The sequence below is a fragment of the Cinclus cinclus genome, chromosome Z (assembly GCF_963662255.1).
Source record: "Cinclus cinclus chromosome Z, bCinCin1.1, whole genome shotgun sequence".
NCBI classification, from domain to species: domain Eukaryota; kingdom Metazoa; phylum Chordata; class Aves; order Passeriformes; family Cinclidae; genus Cinclus; species Cinclus cinclus.
In genome coordinates this window covers 59,808,682-59,830,081 of record NC_085084.1, presented here as the reverse complement: position 1 = coordinate 59,830,081, position 21,400 = coordinate 59,808,682, and the positions used below count along the sequence as shown (strand labels likewise).

General features: G+C 40.6%; 1 protein-coding gene across 1 annotated transcript; it reads right to left on the bottom strand.

Annotated features, from left to right (window-relative positions):
* Positions 1–12,922: 12,922 nt before the first annotated feature.
* On the bottom strand, positions 12,923–20,275 carry BTF3 (basic transcription factor 3). The gene is made up of 6 exons (XM_062512894.1): positions 20,191–20,275; positions 19,814–19,882; positions 16,598–16,711; positions 16,193–16,394; positions 13,795–13,851; positions 12,923–13,281 (listed from the first exon to the last, which is right to left on the bottom strand). Exons 2-6 carry the CDS (start codon positions 19,880–19,882, stop codon positions 13,235–13,237), a joined length of 489 nt encoding a protein of 162 aa, XP_062368878.1. The 5' UTR covers positions 20,191–20,275; the 3' UTR covers positions 12,923–13,234.
* Positions 20,276–21,400: the final 1,125 nt, after the last annotated feature.

The following is a 21,400-nucleotide window of genomic DNA, read 5'->3' as shown; positions in this document are numbered from 1 at the left end:
TCAAGGGCCATTAATGGAATATCGACTCCAAACAACATCCCTAGCATGGTTGGAGACACCTAGTTTGGGAAAGCAGTGATAAAAATGAGGACCTAATTAGCATCGGAGGCAAACAATGTAACCAATAAGAAACCAAATACTAAGAACTACATAACTTGGAACCAATGAACATTGAACCAATGAACCTCTATGGGTTTTGACTGTATAAAGTTTTTGAAAAAAATCTATTGACATTCATGTGTCATGGTATGATTTTCTCTGCACACCCAGGCTATGTGTGGATGAAATTACTTCTGTTGCACATCCTGGCCAGAACAACATCCTGGCCAGAAGTAATGCCTTGATTATCTAACACTAAAAATGTTGGATAGTTTTAGTTTTTCCCCACAGTTTCTGTGATAGTAGCAATCATCCCCATACAGAAGAAGAAATACTATATCAAACCAGTTCACACAGGAATGAGTGAAGAGGAAGAGGCAGGGCCAGAGATAATCACCCCATGTATAACCCTGGGTGAGCTGTGAAATGCACAAGAAGATTTCAGCAGGAGAGCCTCTGGTGACCTGCCTGGTCCAGTGCTGGGATATTGCAGCCCACGATGTGAAACCAGACAGTAGTGAAGCCAGGCAACGGGGATCTTTGTCCTTGGATGTAGGTACTGACAAGAGGATTGGGAAGAGTACAGAAACTCAGAACCTGGAGGCAACTCCTGTCATGCGTGAAGGAAAGATACTGATGAGGATGATCTAGTAGTGCACCCAAGCAGGTGGAATGCCGTGGGAAAAGGTATCCAGTACCCAAAGACTTAACTGTGCTGGACATAGTCTGGAGGGATTTGAGTAATGAGCAGATCCTTTGGGGTGGATTAGAGTCAAAATACACTGAATGATTGTGGGTTTATATATATATATATATATATATGTATATATATATGTATATATATATGTATATATATATATATATACATATGTGTGTGTGTGTGTTTGTGTTGGTGTGGGGTTTGTTTTAGAACAATTTGGTTGCAATTGAGAGGATATACGTAGTCATTTTAGTTATTGTTATCTATGGTAATAATATAAAAGCATGAAAGTACCACTTAAGAAAATATATAAGGAAAAGAATGAGAAAGAAATTATAAGAGTAGAAAGGTATTACCACGATGAATCCAGTGACGAGACTTGATTGCTGCAATTTAGATGTCCACTGGTTAAACTGATGTACACAGTCTTCTGGCACCCTGACTTCCAGTGCTGGAATGGATGTTCAAAGGGAAGGTCCCTCCTACATATCTTCCCACAAAGCTGCATGGAATAAGTGGATCTTATTGATCACAGAGCTTGGAGTGCCTCCATTTCTCTGTAGTCTGACACAAGGGGAAGGAAACCTTAATGAGCAGTGTGTGGCTTCAGTGGGAACAGTGACACTACCTGACTTCTTTCCATCTGCCCTCTGCCGTTACTCCTGGAACACCTAGGCCAATGCATCATAGGTTGAAATTTCCTTGGTACAAGAAAGTCTAATTGCAAGCACTGAATTTCTAGCTCCTAAATATCTTTCATGCAGTGGCTGAAAGCAGGTACCAACTGTGTGGGAAGAAAAGCCACAGCCTCCTGCACTACAGCCTTTTTCAGTCACTGTAGTCCTTTGAATAATAGAGTATCTAAAGTTGAAAGGGACCATACAGACCATCACATCACATTCCCTTCTCCTAGCAGGATGATCCCTATGGGTTCCTTCCAACTTGAAATATTCTATAACTACCTCAGACTAAACCACATGACTAAGCATCATCCAAATACTCCTTGTATGCTGACAGGCTTGGAGACCATTTTCCTGGGAACCTGTTCAGTGACCAACCACTCTCTCAATAAATAGCCTTTCCCTCATGTTCAGTCTAAACTTTTCCCTGATGCAGTCTCATTCCATCTCCTTATGTCCAAACTCTGGTTACCAGAGAAGAGATCAGTGCCTGCCTCTCATGAGGAAGCTGTAGGCTGCCACAAGGTCACCTCAGTCTCCTCCAGACTGAACAGACCAAGTGACTTCAGCCTCTCCTCATACAGCTTCCTCTCAAGGCCCTCCACCATCCTCTTGGCCCTCCTTTGGACACTTTCCAATAGATTTATCTCTCTCTTACATTGTGGCACCCAGAAGTGCCCCCAGCACTGGAGGTGAGGCTGCCCCAGTGCAGAGCAGAGCAGAGCAGGACAATCCCCTCCCTTGCCCGGCTGATGCCCCTAGGACACAGGTGGACCTCCTAGCTGACAGAGCACTGCTGACTCATGTTCAACTTGTACCCAATCCAAACCGTCACATCTCCTTCTGCAGGGCTGCTTTCCAGCCCCTTGTCCTCCTGTCTGGGGGATGTCCCAGCATAGCTGTTCAGTCAAAACAGCAATTAAGATTTTAAAATTAGCTGAAAAAAAAATCAGACTATGTTAACTGATTTTCTGGGACTACTGCACTTAGTCAAAGCTACAGTGAATAATGGGACATAACAGTTTTCAGGATTAATAGATAAGCTTTTGAAAGAGACTTTTCAGCAGCTCTTCCCACACTACATAGGGTTTTTCCCCATGTAATATTCACGGTTCCAAGCATTTCTCCATTGTGTCCGCTAGAGGTCTGGCATCTACTGACATCCATACACCACTAATCCCTGCCTTTCTTCCCCAGTCCATGGGTAGTGAGCCCAACCTTCAAGTTCCTGTATTTCTAGTATAGTGTCTCTACGATGCTATTTTTTTGAAAATAAATCCATAAACAAAGAAAATTAGTACTATTTAAAGAACATGCACTGTGATGCTGATGAAAGGGACTGCAAGGCTGGAGAACAATCCAGCCAAGTTCTCTGAGTCAGAGCCAGAGAAATAATGAATTTAAAATGCTAACTTTGAAACAACAAAATATATGAATATACTAAATAGTAAAATGTAGAAAAAAATCCAAACCTCCATGTATTAAACCTGAATTTCTGGCTACATTTCTCTCTGACTCTATGTACTGAAACATCTGTGGTACACAGCAGGTGCACATTGGGTCAGAAATAATCTCTGAAAGGTTGTGTGAGAGCCAGTGCAGAGATACATTTCTTTCATGACACTGATACCTGAAATGGAATCAGCCTTAGGAGAAGTGAAGCAAAAAAACTGACCTTGCAGGTGTTGGTGAAATCCTTGCTCCATTGTCTGTCTCCCAGCCTTTTGACACCTGTATTCTTATGTAGTTTACACCAGTTTTATTAGATCATGCATGATTAAATCAGATGAAAGAAACAGCAAATCATGCCTTGGAAGCAAGAGAGAAAAAAAGTTTCATCATCAAAATCCAGGAAATTAAGTCTCTTGTAAGTAATTTTAAAGTAAAATAAGATGAAGTGCTAATTACTGTAAAGTTGCATATTAAAAATACTAAGATTTAATGTCCTCTGTAAAAACAAATGCTGAACTTCCACATTTGTTGAAAAGTAATGCAGATAAAATGCAAATTGTGTTTCCTTGAGATACCATAACCTGAGCCATTTTTTCTTAAATTTCAAGACATCTCATGCATAGACAAAACTACATCAGTATGCTTAAAAACTAGAATCTCCTTTCCCAGTATTATTTGTGTCAAGGAAAGTATTGTTCTAAATAATGAACCTTCAATATCTGCCCTGTATTTTTCTTGAATTTCAGTCAGTAATGAGATAATATATAGGAAATAAAGTGACTAATTCTAACCTATTGCCTCAAAACATATACTGGAAATGCATTTTTTAATTATACGTGAAGACATTGTTATAGAGGAATGTAGATTAAGTCAATACAATTTAAATTTCTTCCATCTTTTTGCTGCAGAATTTCAAGCAACTGTCAGATAGTCATCACAACACCTTCCCCAAGAGTAAGCATAAAGGTGAAGATGGCAATCTTTCAGAAGCTGTTTGCTGCATCATAAGCCCTTTTTACTATGTAACATTATGTTGCTAAGTGAACATGGAATTGAAGTTTTGTGGCTCTTCTGAGGACCTTGCACGGACCAACCAGCACTATTTCATAAGCTATGATTCAGACACCCTGAGGAAATCTTAGTCAAGAGTTGGGGGGGGAGGGGGAAATATATACAAAGAAAAAGCTTTACTCACAGGAAAAATATCCCTGTGTAAAAAGCACAGACAACTGGTGATTATGCAATATTAACAGCATGCTTCACTCCACATACTTTGTGTTTCTCTGAGGCACAACAATGAATTTTTGTTTCTCTTGGTGAAAATACTTCTCAGTATTAATTTTTTCTTGTTTATAGTAGCAAAAATTGTAAGTGGTGGGAACTTCAATATTGATTAAGTGTTTTGAAAGGTCAGTCTTCTGATTTTGTTCTACTGAATGATTTCTGTAGCCTCTGATGTCAGCGAGAAGACACTAAAACAGACTAACCTTTGAACCACACCATTGAGTCCAAAGGCAGCAGTGTTTCCTTGTCACAAGACCAGAGGAGTTTGAAAATTCTGTAGTCATAATCTTAATTCCAAGTCGATTTTCTCCAAAGTTTTTACCAAAAGCTCTTGCCAATGTAATTTCTTACAGTAACTGTTCATCTTTTACATTTCAACTTGAATGACAATATGCACTCTTTCAGAGTATTAATATACATATATATTAAGTTGCTTTTCCTGGTCAACTAAATTATGCTTTGCCAAATTCAATGTGCAGCATGTAAACACAGATGCCATGAACTCTGCTCACAAAGCAGATTGCCAGCAGTTTAATGTAGTAGTAACAGCCAAATGCTTCAGAGCTGCACAAAATCTTTTGTCTTATTCATTCCCGTTTGACTTTGCAGGGTATTCTCGTTAATCATGTACAATGTTAGCATTACTATTTGCATGTAAATTTGATGAGCACTTTGTAACACTCTTCCCTGTCTGCTCTGGTTTTCCCTGGGGCTGTTACTAGTTCCACTCTGTTGCCTTCTTTGTTCATCTGTCTTGTACTTTGAATTCCCCACTTGTATTTCTGAGACAGTTACAGAAAGCAGCAACCTCCTGCCAGACCTTCCCAGGGTAGAGCATAATCTCCCTTCAGCCCTCCCGTGGGTTTTTCCTTGGTATTTAAAAAAAAAAAAAAAAAAAAGAAAAAAAGAAAAGTCTGTATCCTACACCTCCTTATGCCACACAAGGAGCAGGTGCCCACAGCAGGAAGCCAAGTGATGGAAGATGGGGGCTCTGCTCTTCACCTTTTCCATGATCCACAGAGTCGATCTCAGCTCCCCACTATGGCACTAGAGGCAAACTCTCTCCCAGGGCCATGATGGAAGTGCCCCATGACACTTCTCCCTTGCCCCCACCCAAGAGAACTCAGTAGCTGTTAACCCACTGGTATTCCTGCAGTAAGAAATAATGTTGCACAACTCCAGGATGAAAATCAGCCACTGAACCTTACTTTTAGCTGAGACACAACATGAGACAGACTTTTATTTACAGGATGCACCAATTTTACATTTCCAGAGCAACTTCACTGTGTCTTGGTCCTACAATCTACCTTTAAGAAGTCTTGAATCTTGCTTTTTTAAAATCCTGATGATGATGATGCTTAGCTCAGCCTGAGGAAACAGCTGTAAACTAATGCCAGAACTATTACTCATCTTCCACAACTGTTTTATAACAGTACATGGAACAAAAAATGTCAGACGTAGAGCAACTGTGGAAGTTTATTCTAATTCTAGGTGACTTGGTTTGGCTAAGCAGTTCACATTCACAGCTCTAGCCTACACCAACCATCAACCAGGTGTAACTCCGTATTTTCTGGAAGGAATAAGGGGGGGAAAAAAAACCAGACTGCATTTACTGAAATTATAGACTCAAATATGTTCTGCATTTTTAACCAGAGGGCTAATGTTAGGGGTATTCCAGTAGTTTTTCCTGAACACTGTGGACCAGACTTTTTTCCTTTACAACAGTATAAATCACTGGAGTGCAGACACTGCCCATCACTAGAATGATCATCATTAGTATTGTTATAGCAGTTCCGCTTGCATGCACCTCCTGCTGTGCAGCACATAATGCTTTCAGGAAGTACACTGCTCCATCTGGCAATGAATGTGTAACTGGGTGAATTAGGAATCCAGTCACTTGGAACTTCAGAGATCAAAGATATTGTTGGGGGTTAGTCCTAGGAATGACGTCTGAATAGATCTTTCTGTTGAGGGTTATTTGTCACCAAATTAAGCTAGCAACTCTCCAGGCATACAGGACTGTAAAGCATGTCAGTCCATCTTCTGCAGATGAGCAGTGATGAGGCCAACCATGTACACAGAAATCAGCAGGGAAGGTTGCAGACCCCAACAGAAAGGAAGATGGACACAGCAACAGGGTGGATTACAGTTGTGGGACTGCACTGTACAGCTCATCCTCTTCCTGCAAGAATAAACCTAAGTAATCCCTAAATAATCCTCTGGAAAAATATCCTGACCTGCACTGTGGGAGATATTGTTTTCATTCATTATGTAAATCAACTGTACATGCTCTTTTTTAGCACTGAAATCAAAACATAGCAAATACAATCACATCACATGCTTTTCACAGCCTAAGAAATTTTCTAGCACATCAGCATTTCTACTTCATAAATAGAAAATGAAGCTTACAAAACAGAGTCACTTTCACACCACCTCTACTATATACCATTGCCAAGCATTTTAGGAGGACTATCATAACATCCAACAGCTGAACTCAAGCTTGTACATTACTGTCAGCTAAAGGACACTGGATGATGGGTAGAGTGCGGGCACATTTGAGGTCCCAGAACTTATTCAGGCTTCCAGCACCACATAAAAACAGGCAAACTTTAGCCAAACCCCATAGATCCTTCCACCCCAGTTTGCAGCCAGAACACTGTGCACCTAGACATGTGTATGTCTCTTAAATATTATAATTTAGGGAATCAACAATTGTTTCTGAAAATGCATCACAACCATAGCTTGCTTATCTCCTCTGCAACTGTGGCATAATGTTTATCCCAAATATAGGGTAAGATCACAGGCATAACAACACTGCCATTGTCTCCAAAAAGGCTTTTGTTTAGAAGCATTATGATTTTCTGTTCACACAAAACCCAGTTTCTAGAAGGTCCACAGCATCCCAGAAAATGTATCAGCTCATCCTAGAAGCCTTGCATCCCCACTGGAACTCAATTTACAGACTGCTTACATAGTTTGTCTGTCAAATATACTGTATATCCTATGATACAGCTCTCTATCCAGAAAGTTGCTAAGGTGGAACATAATGAGGAGCAAAAACACCACCAGTTTTTGACATAAATACTCACCTGTTTTCAAGGTACAAATTATTAAAATAGGACAATGCTAAAATATGAAGAACAAATATAAAGAAAGTAAAGGGTCTGTTGTACAAATGCAGGGGCTGACACAATAAAGCAGAATTACAATCCATCTAGAATACAATTCCTGACAGAAGTCAGCCTAGACACCAGTGTACACATGCACAAGGTCACATCTGAGCAAGTCTGAATTTTGAATTTGGTAGAAGATGACTCAGTGAATCCTGAGACCTCTAAGCTAGTCTAGCTTCTACACAGTAAAAACACCCCCAACCCCCCAAAAAAATCTTAAAGATCATCACCCCCGGCTAGTAATTACTGGAGCATGAAATGCTGCAGATGTACATGGGAATTGTTTATCCAAATGTTGCCCCCAACATACGCTAAAGGCAAACCCTAGCTTGCTGGCTATGCTGGTTTCACACTGTTTAGGAGCTTCCCTAAACCAGAAAGAACTGTACTAATTACTGACTCCTAACAACACTAACTGGTGCAAAGCAGCTGGGAGGCAAAAAATGAATTGTCAAATTAACTCCTCCCTGGTGTTTTAAATACCAGTTGTCCCTGAAATAAAAACTTGTCTGCCACTCTGCTGACACCATTGTTCAATTTTTTCACTTCATCTCATTTTTAGTTTAGGTTTGAATCCTACAAACACTTACATTCACATTACCCTCACCGTATATTTATGTAAAGCTCATGCTTGGTGGGGGCAGATGAACACCACAACTCTAACACACAGCAAAATGGATTGACTGACCTGTACAGGTGAAGCCAATGTCAGAAATCAGCACAAATGCCAAAGATTTTAAGATTCAATTGTTCATGGTAAGTATTATAAAAACAGCCCCCAACCACTTAAGTCTGCTCACCGTGCATCTTAGCCTACATTGCTCTAATGAAACATTATCACTTTCAATTCCTCCTAGTTCTGCAGAGGCAACAACACTGAAGAGACAAAGAAGATATTCACCACCCCATACATTTCAACACCATTCTACTCTACTGTGATTACCAGTGTCTATGTAACACCACAGATGTCATGTCAAGCACCAATGTCACACAAGCACAGATTTTGGCACCCCCATCATATTACCTTTCTTTATGCAGGCACAAGAGGACAAGCAGCCCTCCTGTATCCTAGGTGGGTTCTTAAAGGTGGCAGTAGTCTTGCTTATACACAGTTATTAGAAACCCATCACACAACAGCAGCTCATAAGATGCTACTGTTGAGAGATCTGACTGTCCAGTCATACTGTTACATCTGCCTAACACAGTTACTGGAAAAAACTGGAAAGCATAGCAGGACTAGTCACAGTCCCTGGAGCTGCAGCTTAAACCCACAGCTCCTTCTGTTCCAATTGATACTTTCAACAACTTCAAACCTTTTCTACTCTTACTCCATCATTTTAAACTCAGTGATAACATGCAGGTGCAAACACTCACCTCAAGTTATATGTCAGTTGTAAAGCAGGATACTGCTCAGGTGGGTAGGACTGAAATTTTTGAGACTCCAGCATAATAAACCTTATAGACATTATTAATTCAGGTACAGCTTACACAGACAATGTTAAGACTTGTTATCTCAACTTCAGGTGTGTCCTAAAAAATTTGGAGCAGGATGCAACCCATTACTACACTTTCCCAGGAGAAATAAAAGAAAAAACATAAATCTAAAAAAAAAATCACCGAGTAAGGATCTCAAGCACAGCAGATACTTCCACATTTATCTGCCAGTAACCTGGAGTGCACATCAAATCTCTGTGCGAGACATGCTGCAAATTCTGGTTACTTTCTATCAAAACCAAAAGCTTTTCCAGGCTTAAACTGACCTTCAACCAATCTGAATAGCAGCAAGATATCCTACAATGCTGCTTTCCACCCATGAAAGAAGTTACAGACATAGGCTATAATCATTAGTGCCTATACAACTACAACATAATTGATCAACAATTGTTCTAATTTGTTTAGATTCACTAGCAATGCAATACATTGGGCTGTAACTCGCCTGTTAAAGTATCATTAATCCCTGCATTACACAAACATGGTTAGAATGGCTTTTTTTTCCACTACCAGAATACTTACGGTGCAATGTAAACGTAATGTAAATTACATCTGTAAAATTTCTTACCAAAAAACCCAGATTACAGCAAGATGGTATAGTAACAGTATTACATAAAATGTCTTCCTTCTCTTCAGTAACATTATTTTATAATGATAATCCGTGCATGAAGACAGAATATTAGCACAGAAGTTAAAACTTTCATGATGAGACTGTAGGTACCTTGGTACCAAGAAAACACATCTTAAACTCAATTAGAGTACACAGAAATAGTTACATTCCTGATTCTCAGAGCTTCCCTACACATTCACTCTTCATCCATCTTTAAAGTTACTGAGCTCAACTCACAGTCAAACTAATCGTGGTACTCCCTCATGCTACAGACAGTTCACCTAAGCTAAATAAGCTTGGTTCAGGTGCACCATAAGCTCTTTTTTTTTTTTGGTAGAATAAGACTTCCTCTCAGAATCCAATTTCTGTTACTGGTCAGAATCCTGCAACTATCATATCCAGTAGGAAGCATTTTCAGCATCTCTCACAGATGTGGCTGAAATGATAGAAAACGAAGAAAGACTAGCTCAGAGAAAATAGTAGCCACATGTATTGGTTAAGTGCAAGATGTTCAGTACTTATTTTAAAATACATAGCCTAGAAATCTCTCCTCTTTACATATACCACCATCTTGCCAGTCACTTAAGGCTGTAATGTAGTCACCATCAACATGTACTTCCCTATATATCTGTTGAATATTAACTCTCCAGTTTACTAACTTGTTCAATACTATTTCCATATTTAAAGGAGAGACTAGCTTCTTATTCCAACTGTACCACTACATATTTAGGTTTTCAGCAGATACAGTAGACGAGTAAATTGTCTGTATGATGTTTCAACCACAAAACACAGGATCAGCACAAAATCTCAGAGATGGCAACTACACTAAACTTCCCCCACACTCCAGGCAAATCAACATAATATAAGATACACAAGCATTGATTTTACATTTGAAGTACTGAGCTGTGCACATTTTAAACCAATTGTTCTTCATTTGTCATGTATGTTTAATGTGCACTACAAATTAAATTAAATTATCAATGGTTATTTTTCCTGAGAGACACAACCACATACTCACAAGACTTTAGTAATAAGAACAAACATGTCTTAATAATGCAAGGTGGCTTCAAGAGCTTTAAAAACATAGTTAGAAGCGTTTCATATGTATACCACTAGCTTAATAAAACACATAGCCTCACCATCTCCCAAAAGGGTTGTTTGGATTTTTATATTAGAAAATATTAATTTTATAACATTGCAAAGTCCTTAAAGTATAAGACTAAAAATTATGAAAATACTTCCAAAAATCTGTCCCAAACATTATGAAAAAACCTCATTAGAACTCACCACTGCATTGAGTTAAAACTATTTCAGAGCTTGATGTGACAGAACCTGGACATTCCCTTAGCCTTTTAAAAATAAAAAACTCAGTAGAAACACAGGCATTTTTTAAATTTCTCCATTGTCCAAAATATTTGGAATGGAGAGTCATTTTCCTTGAGTCAAACTACAGATAGGAATCTGTAATAGCCTAATTATAATATGGTTGCACAGAAGTTCAACCTGACGAGAAACATCAGCACAACTATACCCAGTTTCTAGTAATTAATAGCAGATTAGGAAAACCATAACCAAACTCCTTACCAAGAGAAAAAATCATCACATTATTGAGTCCAGGATTGAACACTAAGTTAAATACGAAGAATACTATAACCTTACCAGATAGATACCTTACTTCCATTTAGATTCTACTACAGTCAAGAATGTATTTTGCTCATACCTTTATCCCCAGTCAGAGTCTGAAGATGCAGATTATGCCAGTATTTCCTGATTGGGAGTGTACTGGGAACACACCTTGCACGAAGATTTCCACAGGCATGTCACATGGCTGTTTGATCACTAGATTAGCCTTACTTGGCACTTCAAAGACACTGCTTTAGTAAGGATCTTATTTTTCAAGTACCAAATGTAAGTCTGTTGGAGTAGAAAAGGCTAACACCAGAACATCTAAGCAAGGCCTGAAGTTACCTCGTAAGACAGAAACCAGTAGAAGGTATTTCATAAGGCTACAATGACTTAAAGCAAGTATTTATGTGGACTACCATATCTGAATCACAGAAGAGGCAAAAAAATTATAAAAACCCAATATATCATTTATTTATCCAACAGGACACAGGAAGTCTGGCAAGCCACTCTGCAGATTTTTTTTCCCTTATACACAGCAACTACATTTGCTGCCCTAATTTCCAAAGTCAAATTTGCACAGGCCTAATTTTTCTACCTTATTGCCACAATTCAATGAATGCACTTTTTAAGTTAATTCAATGCTACAAGCACAGTTCATTGTAAAAAGTAATTGTAAACCAAGACAACTGCTCTACAACTGTTACTCAAAAGTTCTTGCACCTGACTTCAGCCATGTCATGCTCACATTAGTCTGCTGTCTTACCTCAAATCACTGCTGTTTTAGGGCTTGAACAAGTTCTTCCACTGTTTCCCAATGTACACCACAAAAAACTTGCTTGGCAAGTCAGACACAGACCCACCCTTTCCCAGGCACATGGAGAGCTTTTCTATGGCTATAGCAAATCTTACCCTGAATTTTATCCTTGACAAGTTGTGCTGAATCCCCACTTCTTCAAGTTTCTGCTCTAGAAACCAGCTTAGAAGACCAGTAGCTGGGTGTTCTGTCCCAGCTTAACTTTTGTTATGCAAGTGCTCGGATTTGCCACTAATATCTATGACTCACAAACATGAAATTTAGCTCTCACCCCTGGAAACTCCATCTATACAGAGGTCAGAATGGAATTTAAAATGTCTTTCTTGTGCCTGAAAATGTTACCTTTTTCTCTGAAACACAATAAAAAACCCAAAAAGCAATACAAACAACACGTTCCTGAAACATTCAAATTATTAGTTAATAGATCTGAAGCTGGTAAATACAGACTTAGCTAAGAGCCACTATCAATTCTATTAATGCTTTTCCCCATTTCTGTGCTACATTCCCCCACATAACTGATGGTTTCAGGTAAGTAAAATTAAAATTGTATTGTTTAAGCCATTAAACAGTTATGCAATTCAAATACCAAATAAACACTCACTGAAGATATAAATTTTAACACTCACATGTAGCTCCCAAAGGCCGTGAAGAATAGCAGCAAGCAGTTGGCAAGTAAAAATTCTTCCTCGACTTGCATGTTCTGTTATATTAAGCCATTATTAACTGTTGCTAAAATACAGTTCTATTTCTTATATTCAGCAGCTTACAAAGTGACTAAGCATCTGCCTAGCTCTAACCTGCAACACCCGAAATTCACCAGTTAAGTCCAAAAGGTTTCATTATGCACAGGAAGTGTTTTTCCAGGAGCCAGCTTTTTAACACAGCAAAAGGAAGACGCTCTCCAGAAAAGCAAAACCTCTGAAGATTGTTTAATATTTGAGCCAGTTGTTTAATATTTTTGCCCTTGATTTTCTGACAAAGAGTCACACCAGAAACTTTTTTGTATTTTTATTGTATGCCAAAGTTCATTAAACATGAGTGTTTGCTTGTATACAAGTTACTCAAAAAATGTGTCTAGGCAGAAATTTGTTAGCAATCTGACTTGTTTCAAAGCATAGGCTTGTTCAATCAGGCCACAAAAATAATATTGTGTACAAGCAGTAACTAAGGAGCTGTAGATTCAAGGAGTTTCCAAAATCACAGGTCTTGAGATCTCATCAGGAAAGAAAATCAAGGCAGTCACAATATAAAATAGCAGCTCCATGTAGCTTTTTCAAGTGTCATTTTTATTCAGGAGGTGACAGTTCAGTTTGCCTCATTCTTCGAAGCTTCATCAAAGTTTTCAACAAGATCTAGAAAAAAGATGGTTGGAATTAAAGTTTGACCCACTTCCCCTCTGCCAAACATTTTGGGTTTGAATTTTTTTCCCCCAAGTCCTACTAAACAGCAAGGTTTTACACCATAAAAACTTTTGGCTTGTAAAACACAGAGCAAATAATTTTTAAGAGCTTCAAGGTTCATCCTCCTTGCTCAACCAAGGAAATTTTGGATGGTTAATTAGAAGGCACAGTTCTAAAAGCCTTTCACTGTAACAGCTGGGCAGCAATTCTGACAAGGCAGTTTCTTATGGAAAGTTAAATAATTATCTTAGTCGTAGCTATCATTTCAACATAGGACTAAAATGCTAGCTCAAACTGTGAAGTCTTTCAGGGTATCTGAAATTAATGAAATAATCCGCCCACAGAAATTCTGTGACAGCAAGTGAGTAGACAACACTCTTACTATCCCTGGTCTGATCTTACACTGTGCATAAGATCTCTTGGCAAAATTCACTTCCTTTTCCTCTATTCCATGTTTGTTCTTACCTGGAACTTCATCATCATCATCTTCACCAGTAGCAAGTGGTGCTTTTCCATCCACAGCTGCAAGAGCAAGTAGTTCAAAAGCTTCATTCAAGATCACCATAGGCATTTTGATTTATTGTTTAGCTGTATGTTTATGTTCAAACAGCCCAAGAGTGAAATTAGAAGATGCATGCTAAACAGCATACTGGTCAACATATTGTATCTAGGTGTATTGAGTGCCCTGCACAACAGTAATTTCCAAATACAAGTGGAGATCGATTTTACCAGTCTTTCTTGAAAAAAAAAAAAAAACCTGTGGTAGTTCATGGGCTACCACATGGTATTTTACATCATCAAGTTTTAAGAAATAGAAAGGATCTTTTTATCCTACACATCTAAAGAAAGCTGAGGTGCAATTGTGAAGTTGCAAACAGACACACCACTGGAAGAAGTACTTAAAAGGTACTTTTGTTCCTTTGCAAAGTCACAGGAACATGGAACTGGATGCACAATTTTACACTCCTTAGGTGGTTGAGGTGACCTAGTGCTCTTGTCCATATTTGACTCAGTAATTTCTTTAACCATTCCTGTTGCATTTGACAGAGGTAGTGAGACTTAACCATCTCCATTACAGCAGACCAGCAAGTACCTGATGAACTGGGCAGAAATATAATGCTAACAACAGACATCTCAAGTGTCTAGGTGCCTGTGCCACTACTCTAAAACTATTCTTCCGTGAACTGTCAAGTTGTCTCTTACTCTCTAGTTCCTCAGCTTTATTCTAATTAATCCATCTCAGTTTTTAAGAAAAACATGAGGTAAAAGATGGGTTCTTACTAGACCTGTACATTACTTTCTACAGAACCAGAACTGATGATTAAACTTTGCTTTGAAAGGGCTTGGGTCAAGGACATCACTAACCTTCATTTGTTATTTTAAGCAGTACAAAACTGTTAAAGCTTAAGCGCATCTTAATGTTAAAAACAGTATTTGAAAAGCAAACCACGTTATTTTGTCTAAAATTACCTACGTTTTCTCTCATCCCCAAGAACAGTCCAAGTTTACTTTAGCATCTGCAATCATCACAGATGCTTCACTCATTGACATTAGGCTTCCAAATCTAGCAGACAATGCAGAATAGAAAGTTTAATGCAACTAGTCTGGCATCCACTCTTGGTGGAATGAAATAGTCATTTACTAGAACATAACAAGTAATCACTTCAAACAAACTTCCCTCCTTCTAAAACTCCATAATATAGCTTAGAATATATCCTCTTACAACTAGCTTCTCATTGTTATCAGAACTTCAGCAATCATTCTAAATCCTTCAAGAACTATTTTTTTTCCAAGCCCTACTACCATCACAAGAAAGTCACACAGGTGACATTAGAAGAAAGGATTTGAGGATCGTGATAAAGAACACTTTACCCCACATCTTGAAGACTACTTTCAGCAATTTTTTTCTCAGTGGTAAGTTAACAGGAGGGTACCATCAATTTTAGGAATGTAACTAGAGGGTGCTTTGTTGGCAACAAAGCAGAGGAATTAAAAAAATAAGTGATCAAATTAGAGCTGCCAAAACTGGACACAATGACATTATCCCATTTTTTCCATGTTTAGGCTGTTCTGTATGTTTAAAGGAATGGGCTTAAGATATTTCAGGAAGTAGAAAGATTGTAACAGAGGACACAAGGACACATAGTGTCAGCAAGTTTTTCACTCCTAATTCTCTTCCGGTAGCAGTAGCACCTTTTTCAAACACTATATATTTAAGTCTCTCCTCTACTTTTCCCAGTTTTAGAAGGAACAAACGTTCATACTTTTTTGACTATTTTATGTATGGAACAAAAGTTGGTGTATCTAGTTTATTGTTCCTATCAGCCCTGTTCTCTACATTGTTCTACGCATACTGAAATTATAATGTACTTCCTTATAAATACCCTGTAATTTTCTCCTAGTTATCAAAAACCCCACGGAGAAATACCTTCACCACACCTGTGAGGGAGCAAAGCAATTGCAAGAGATCTGTTATGTCCATTTCCTCATTGCTGACATTTCCATTCAAAGTGTCAAGAGATATACTCAAGCTATCTTCCTTTAAAACCTAATGCTTAGAGAGTAACTAATAAACCCAGCTTTAATGAATACAGTAAGTCAAAATACAGTAGCCACATCCAGAAGGAAACTACCAGAACACCAAGTCTGGCTACAGTTTTCCAGTGCTAACCCAGCTATAAGACACACCAACAAGTGACTTTGCTTTACTGAGTCATACTTGCCATCTGATTTGAGCTGTAAATGAAATTGACTTTTAAGCATTTTACAACATCCTTGCAGACAACTAGAGTGCACGGAATGTCACTGCTGCTACAGAAATAAGCCTCATGTCAGTTGCCAGCATGAAACACGTTCAACCTACATTGCTTGGGTAGGGCTTCTGCCAATCTCCTGAGGCTGGTCAGACTGTCAGCTCCGAGCTGGTTTAGGATGCTAGGCAGCATTTCTGTCAGCTGCTTTGTCTCAGCATGGCCAGTGATAGTGAAGGTGTTAGCAGCCAAAGATGCCTGAACTTTTGGGTTATTGAAGTGAATGACTGTTCCTTGATTGGTAAACATGTTCACCTGCAAGTAAAAAAAAAAAATCCAGTATTTGAAGCAGTCTAACGGGATTTTTCAATTTAACAGGAAATCAAAGTTCTTAAAGCTCCATGAAAACCTACTGATAATTTACAAACAAGTTTAGGACCTGTTACTTATCAAAAAATTGATTTTAATACATTTTCTATTTATACATAGAAACTGTTTTTTTCCTTTGAAGCAATTACCTCTTCAATTCCAGAAATATTGTTGACTCCCAGTTTCTTCAACGAAAACTGAAGTTTTTTATCATCTGCTGTAGCTGTTCTGTGAACAACCTTCTTCTTTCTGCGAGCAGTACCCTTTACCAAACAAACAAGAAAAATTACAAGGTAAAACTTAAGTAGTTCTCACAAACTCTAATCCTAAGGGCTATGTAACTACACTGTAATATCTACAAATCAACCTAACATACTGCTCCTATGTTTCAGTGCTGGCAACCCTGCTGCCCAAGTGCACTGCAGCAGTCTTTATCTTGCACTAAGGCAAGATTTGCACATGGGAAAAGCATGAGGTTTTAGGGAGCAATGCCATCAGAGAATATTCCACAAATTTCATTGTTTACTGCAGCATCTTAGAAAAGGGAAGCTGCAAATTTACCCTTGTTAACCCAAGTTATCACAAGACATAAAACTGAAGAATGAAGAGTTTTAAGCAATTTTCAGAAGTTATTAGCATTTCCTTAGATTATCTTTCCTAAATTATAGTCAAATTTTGATAATAGTCAGAGGCCATATGAACACATCATTAACAAATGAATATGAGAAAAGTCAAAATACTACTTTTTTTTCTAAATAGCCATCTGATGTACTTACATATTTGAAGAATGCCTACTTTTCAAAAATATTTTAGAAATGCATTTTCAAAAATACTTCTAGTGTTCTAGACCAACCCTGTTCAGAAAGCAAATACGCAAAGGTTAAGCTGTCCTACAGACCCAGAGCTCTAGATTTCTCCAGGGAAGTAAATATCCCACATTAGAAGATATCTATTTCTAAGAAAAAGCAGAAAACATCATGCTCTAATTGCCTGCACAAGGGTTCAGGAAAACCTGACATAAAATGTCATTAAGTGAAACTAAACTACTTTTTGACATAATGTAACTACTAATCTAAGTCCTCCCACTCCAGTTGTTCATCTACCACATGCTAATAATAAGACAATGCGTTGATGCTTAGCCATACAAATAGCTGCAATTCCTTTTCAGTTTACAGTCAGAAGTCTGAGAGTTGGCTGGACACTAATTCTGTTACCAACAATGAGGAATATCAGTGACAAATTCATACAAAACAAACATTTGGAAGAGTACTGCTCAAACATTTATGTTTTTGTCTAGAAAACTAGATAATCACACCCTGCTACTGTCAGGTTAGCACATACAAAGGTTTAAAGTAACAGAAATGCTTTATTTTAGTGCCTCATCTACCCAAGAATTGAGCTAGATAAGGTATATGCTAAGCCCCTCTAGACAGAAAGAACTCTCAGTAAATTTCAGAACACAATGTCTTGAATCAAGGGATACGGAGAAATATGTACCTCCTCCACACCCATCTCAACTTACATGGCAACAATGCCATTACGATCCCAGAAATAATTTCCCATTAAAAAAAATTGCAAGTGCAGGCATTCCAACTATTTCACAGGCCAATTTTAGAACTAAATGACTATTCTACGCTTTGCTTAATGTCTCTAAAAGCCCTATATTAACCAGAAAGCTGCAGGAACTCTAATCTGAATGCATGCTCTCACATGATGGACACTAAAAGCTTCTACAGTCAATAAACATACACCAGTTAATACATATACAATCAGCAATATAATACAGGAGTTCTCTAATTAACCATTAACATATACCAAGAAAATGCAAAAATTACCAAGGCACCTAATTACTACATATTACTACATAAACCCTGTTTTAAGGCTACCAAAATCTCCAGCAACTGGTTAAAAGAAAAAAAAAAAAGAAAAAGAAAAAAAAAAAAAACAACCGCTGGAATGAAAGCTCCTGGAAACTGTCAGCAAGAGTTCTGTTGAATAATTTGTAATCTAGAACATTGTATACTCCCTCAGGTAGAAAACATGTTTACTGTCATATTAACTATGACTATATTAAACATACTTTTCTCAGGTTATAGGTAAACACACAACACAAATACATGTATTCAGATGGAACAAAATAAAAAGTTGTTCTGATTATATTACTCTGCAATTACAGAAGTATGACAAGCATAGAGTTCCCAACTTTGCACAGAAAGGCAAAAAACTGCCTTGAGTAACCTAAGTATTTCTGACAAGTCAGCAACATAACTCTCTATGATCTGTTACGAAAACTATACCCAACTTCACCTGCTGTAAGGTATTCTTACTGCAAATTCCACACGTTTTCTAAAACAGTCCACACCATTATCATGGAATGGCTGGAAGAGTACTGCAGTGACCATCTAGTTCCAACCCTCCTGCCATGGGGCAGGGACACCTCTAACCAGACCAGGTTACTCAGAGTCCCATCCAACCTAGCCCGTAACACCCCCAGTGATATGGCATCCACAGCTTCTCTGGGCAATATGTTCCAGTGACTGATCAGTCTCTGAGTAAAGAATTTTTTCCTAATATCCAATCTAAATCTACTTTCAAGTCATGCCACTGTGTGCTCTTGTAAATAGCCCTGAAGCATCTTTCCTGTAGGCTCCTTTAAGGTACTCGGAGGCTTACAATAAGGTTATTCCAATGCCACCTCTTTTGCAGGCTTATCGGTTCCAATTCTCTCAGACTGATTTTGACACGAGAGGAGCTCCAGCCCTCTGAACAACGTGGGGTCCCTTCTCCGGACTTGCTCCAAAATCTTTATGTCCTTCCCATGCTGGGGACCCCAGAGCTGATTGCAGCACTGCAGCTGGCGTCTCACCAGAGCAGAGGGGCAGAATCCCCTCCCTGCCCTGCTGCCCACACTGCTCTGGATGCAGCCCAGCACACCTTTGGCTCTCTGGGGTGGGAGTGCCCATGGCTGGGTCATGTCCAGCCTCTCACCCACCAGCATCCCCAAGTCCTTCTGGGCAGGGCTGCTCTGATCTGTCCATCCCCAGCCTGTGTTGACAACAGGAGCTGCCCTGACCCAGGTGCAGCACCTTGACCTTGCTGATGATGAGATTCCCATTCTCCCAATATAGAATAATAAGTCTACATATACTGAGAGAAACGGCTGGCGATTCACCAACTAGATACTGCACCTATAAAACTAACTTCAGAGGACCGTGGAGGAGCACAGCTTCCCTTGAGAACAGTCTAGTGAAGGTGAGAGCACTCAGGGCTGCTCCCCACCTCCGTTTCCAGGACCCCTTGTGCCAGGCCCAATATGCGGGCAGGGACACGCAATGCCGATGGCAGCGCGGAGAGGCGGCTCCTACCTTGCCACCGATGCGCACTTGGGCCTGCAGCTTGGCCAGCTTCTCCTGGTTCATGATGGTTTCCTTCATCTGCGAAAACAACGGAAGCGCCCGGAGCAGCCGGGTGTGGTAACTCAGGTGGGGGCGAGCGGGCACGGGGGTCTCTGTAGCCGCCCCTCTCCACACGCCCACACGCGTCCTCCGCGGCACGCGGGCAGCCCCGCCCCGCCACAGGGCCGGAACGGCCCCAGATCGCGGGCAGAGCCGCCGAGCTCAGCCGAGCCTCCCTTCAGGCCCAGTCCGTAACAGCCGTCCCTTTCTCCAACCACCACCGCCGCCCACCGCCCCCGGCTTAGTCACGCTGCCCTCCCGGCCGCCCCCCGCCGCCCCCGCGGTACCTCGGCGAGAGGAGGGGCGCGGAGCGCGGCTGGAGGCGGCGGGCAGGACGCGGAGCCGGGATCCGCACGCGGGCGCAGCGAGATGGCGGCCGGAAGGAGGGACCTGCGTGCCGCACCGCGCGTGCGCAGCGCCAGACCAGGCAGGGGGCGCCCCACCGCCCTCGGGGCGGGCGGGGCCCGGTGAGTGCCGGAGTCCCGGGATAGGTTGGGTAGGGACGGGCGTGTGGCGTCGTTGCGTCCGTGTGACCGACCGTGGCCGTGTCGACTAGATCATGGCACCCGGTGCCACGGCCAGTACTTCCTTAGACAGCTTCTGGGATAGTGACTCTAGCATCTGCCTGGGGAGCCCATTCCAATATCTTGTCATTCTTTCTGTGAAGAAATCCCTCTAGATGGCAAACCTAAAGCTCCTTGGTGCAGCTTAAGACCATGTCCCCCCCCGCCGTTGATCAGTTGCAGACCTTCTCCTTGCTACACCCCCCTTTCAGGTAGTTGCAGAGAGTGATAAGGTCACCCCTCAGCCTCCTCCAGGCTAAATAACTCCAGTTCCCTCAGCTGCTCCTCGTAGGACTTGTGCTCCAGACCCTTCGCCAGCTTTGTTGACCACCTCTGGTCTTCTGCCAGCACATCAATGTCTTCCTCCTAGTGAAGATCTGAGGACTGGATACAGGACTGGAGGTGTGATCTCACCAGTGTCCAGTACAAGGGGAAAGTCACTGCTCTGGTCCTGCTGCCCACACTATTGCTGGAACAGCCCAGGATGCCATTGTCCTTCTTGGCCACCTGGGCACTGCTGGCTCATGTTCAGCTGCTGTCCCCAGCACCCCCAGGTCCTTTTCCCATAGCCAGCTTTGCAGCCACTCTGCCCCAGCCTGTGGCACTGCCTGGGGTTATTGTGGACAAAGGGCAGGGCCCAGGACTTGCCATGCCTCCCCTCACCATACCTCGCATTACCATGCCTTACTCACTTTGCTGCTTTCTTACCCACCCTACCTGCAGCTTTGCCACAGAATTTCCCAGCCAAAGGCATGATGTCCATGGTCTGGCATCACAGAACCACTGGGGTTGGAAGGGACCTCTGGAGATCATCCAGTCCAATGCCCCTGCTAAGTCAAGGTCATCCAGAGAAGGTGACACAGGAACATATCCAGGTGGGTTTTGAATGGTTACAGAGACACTCCACAGCCTCCCTGGGCAGCCCACTCTGGTG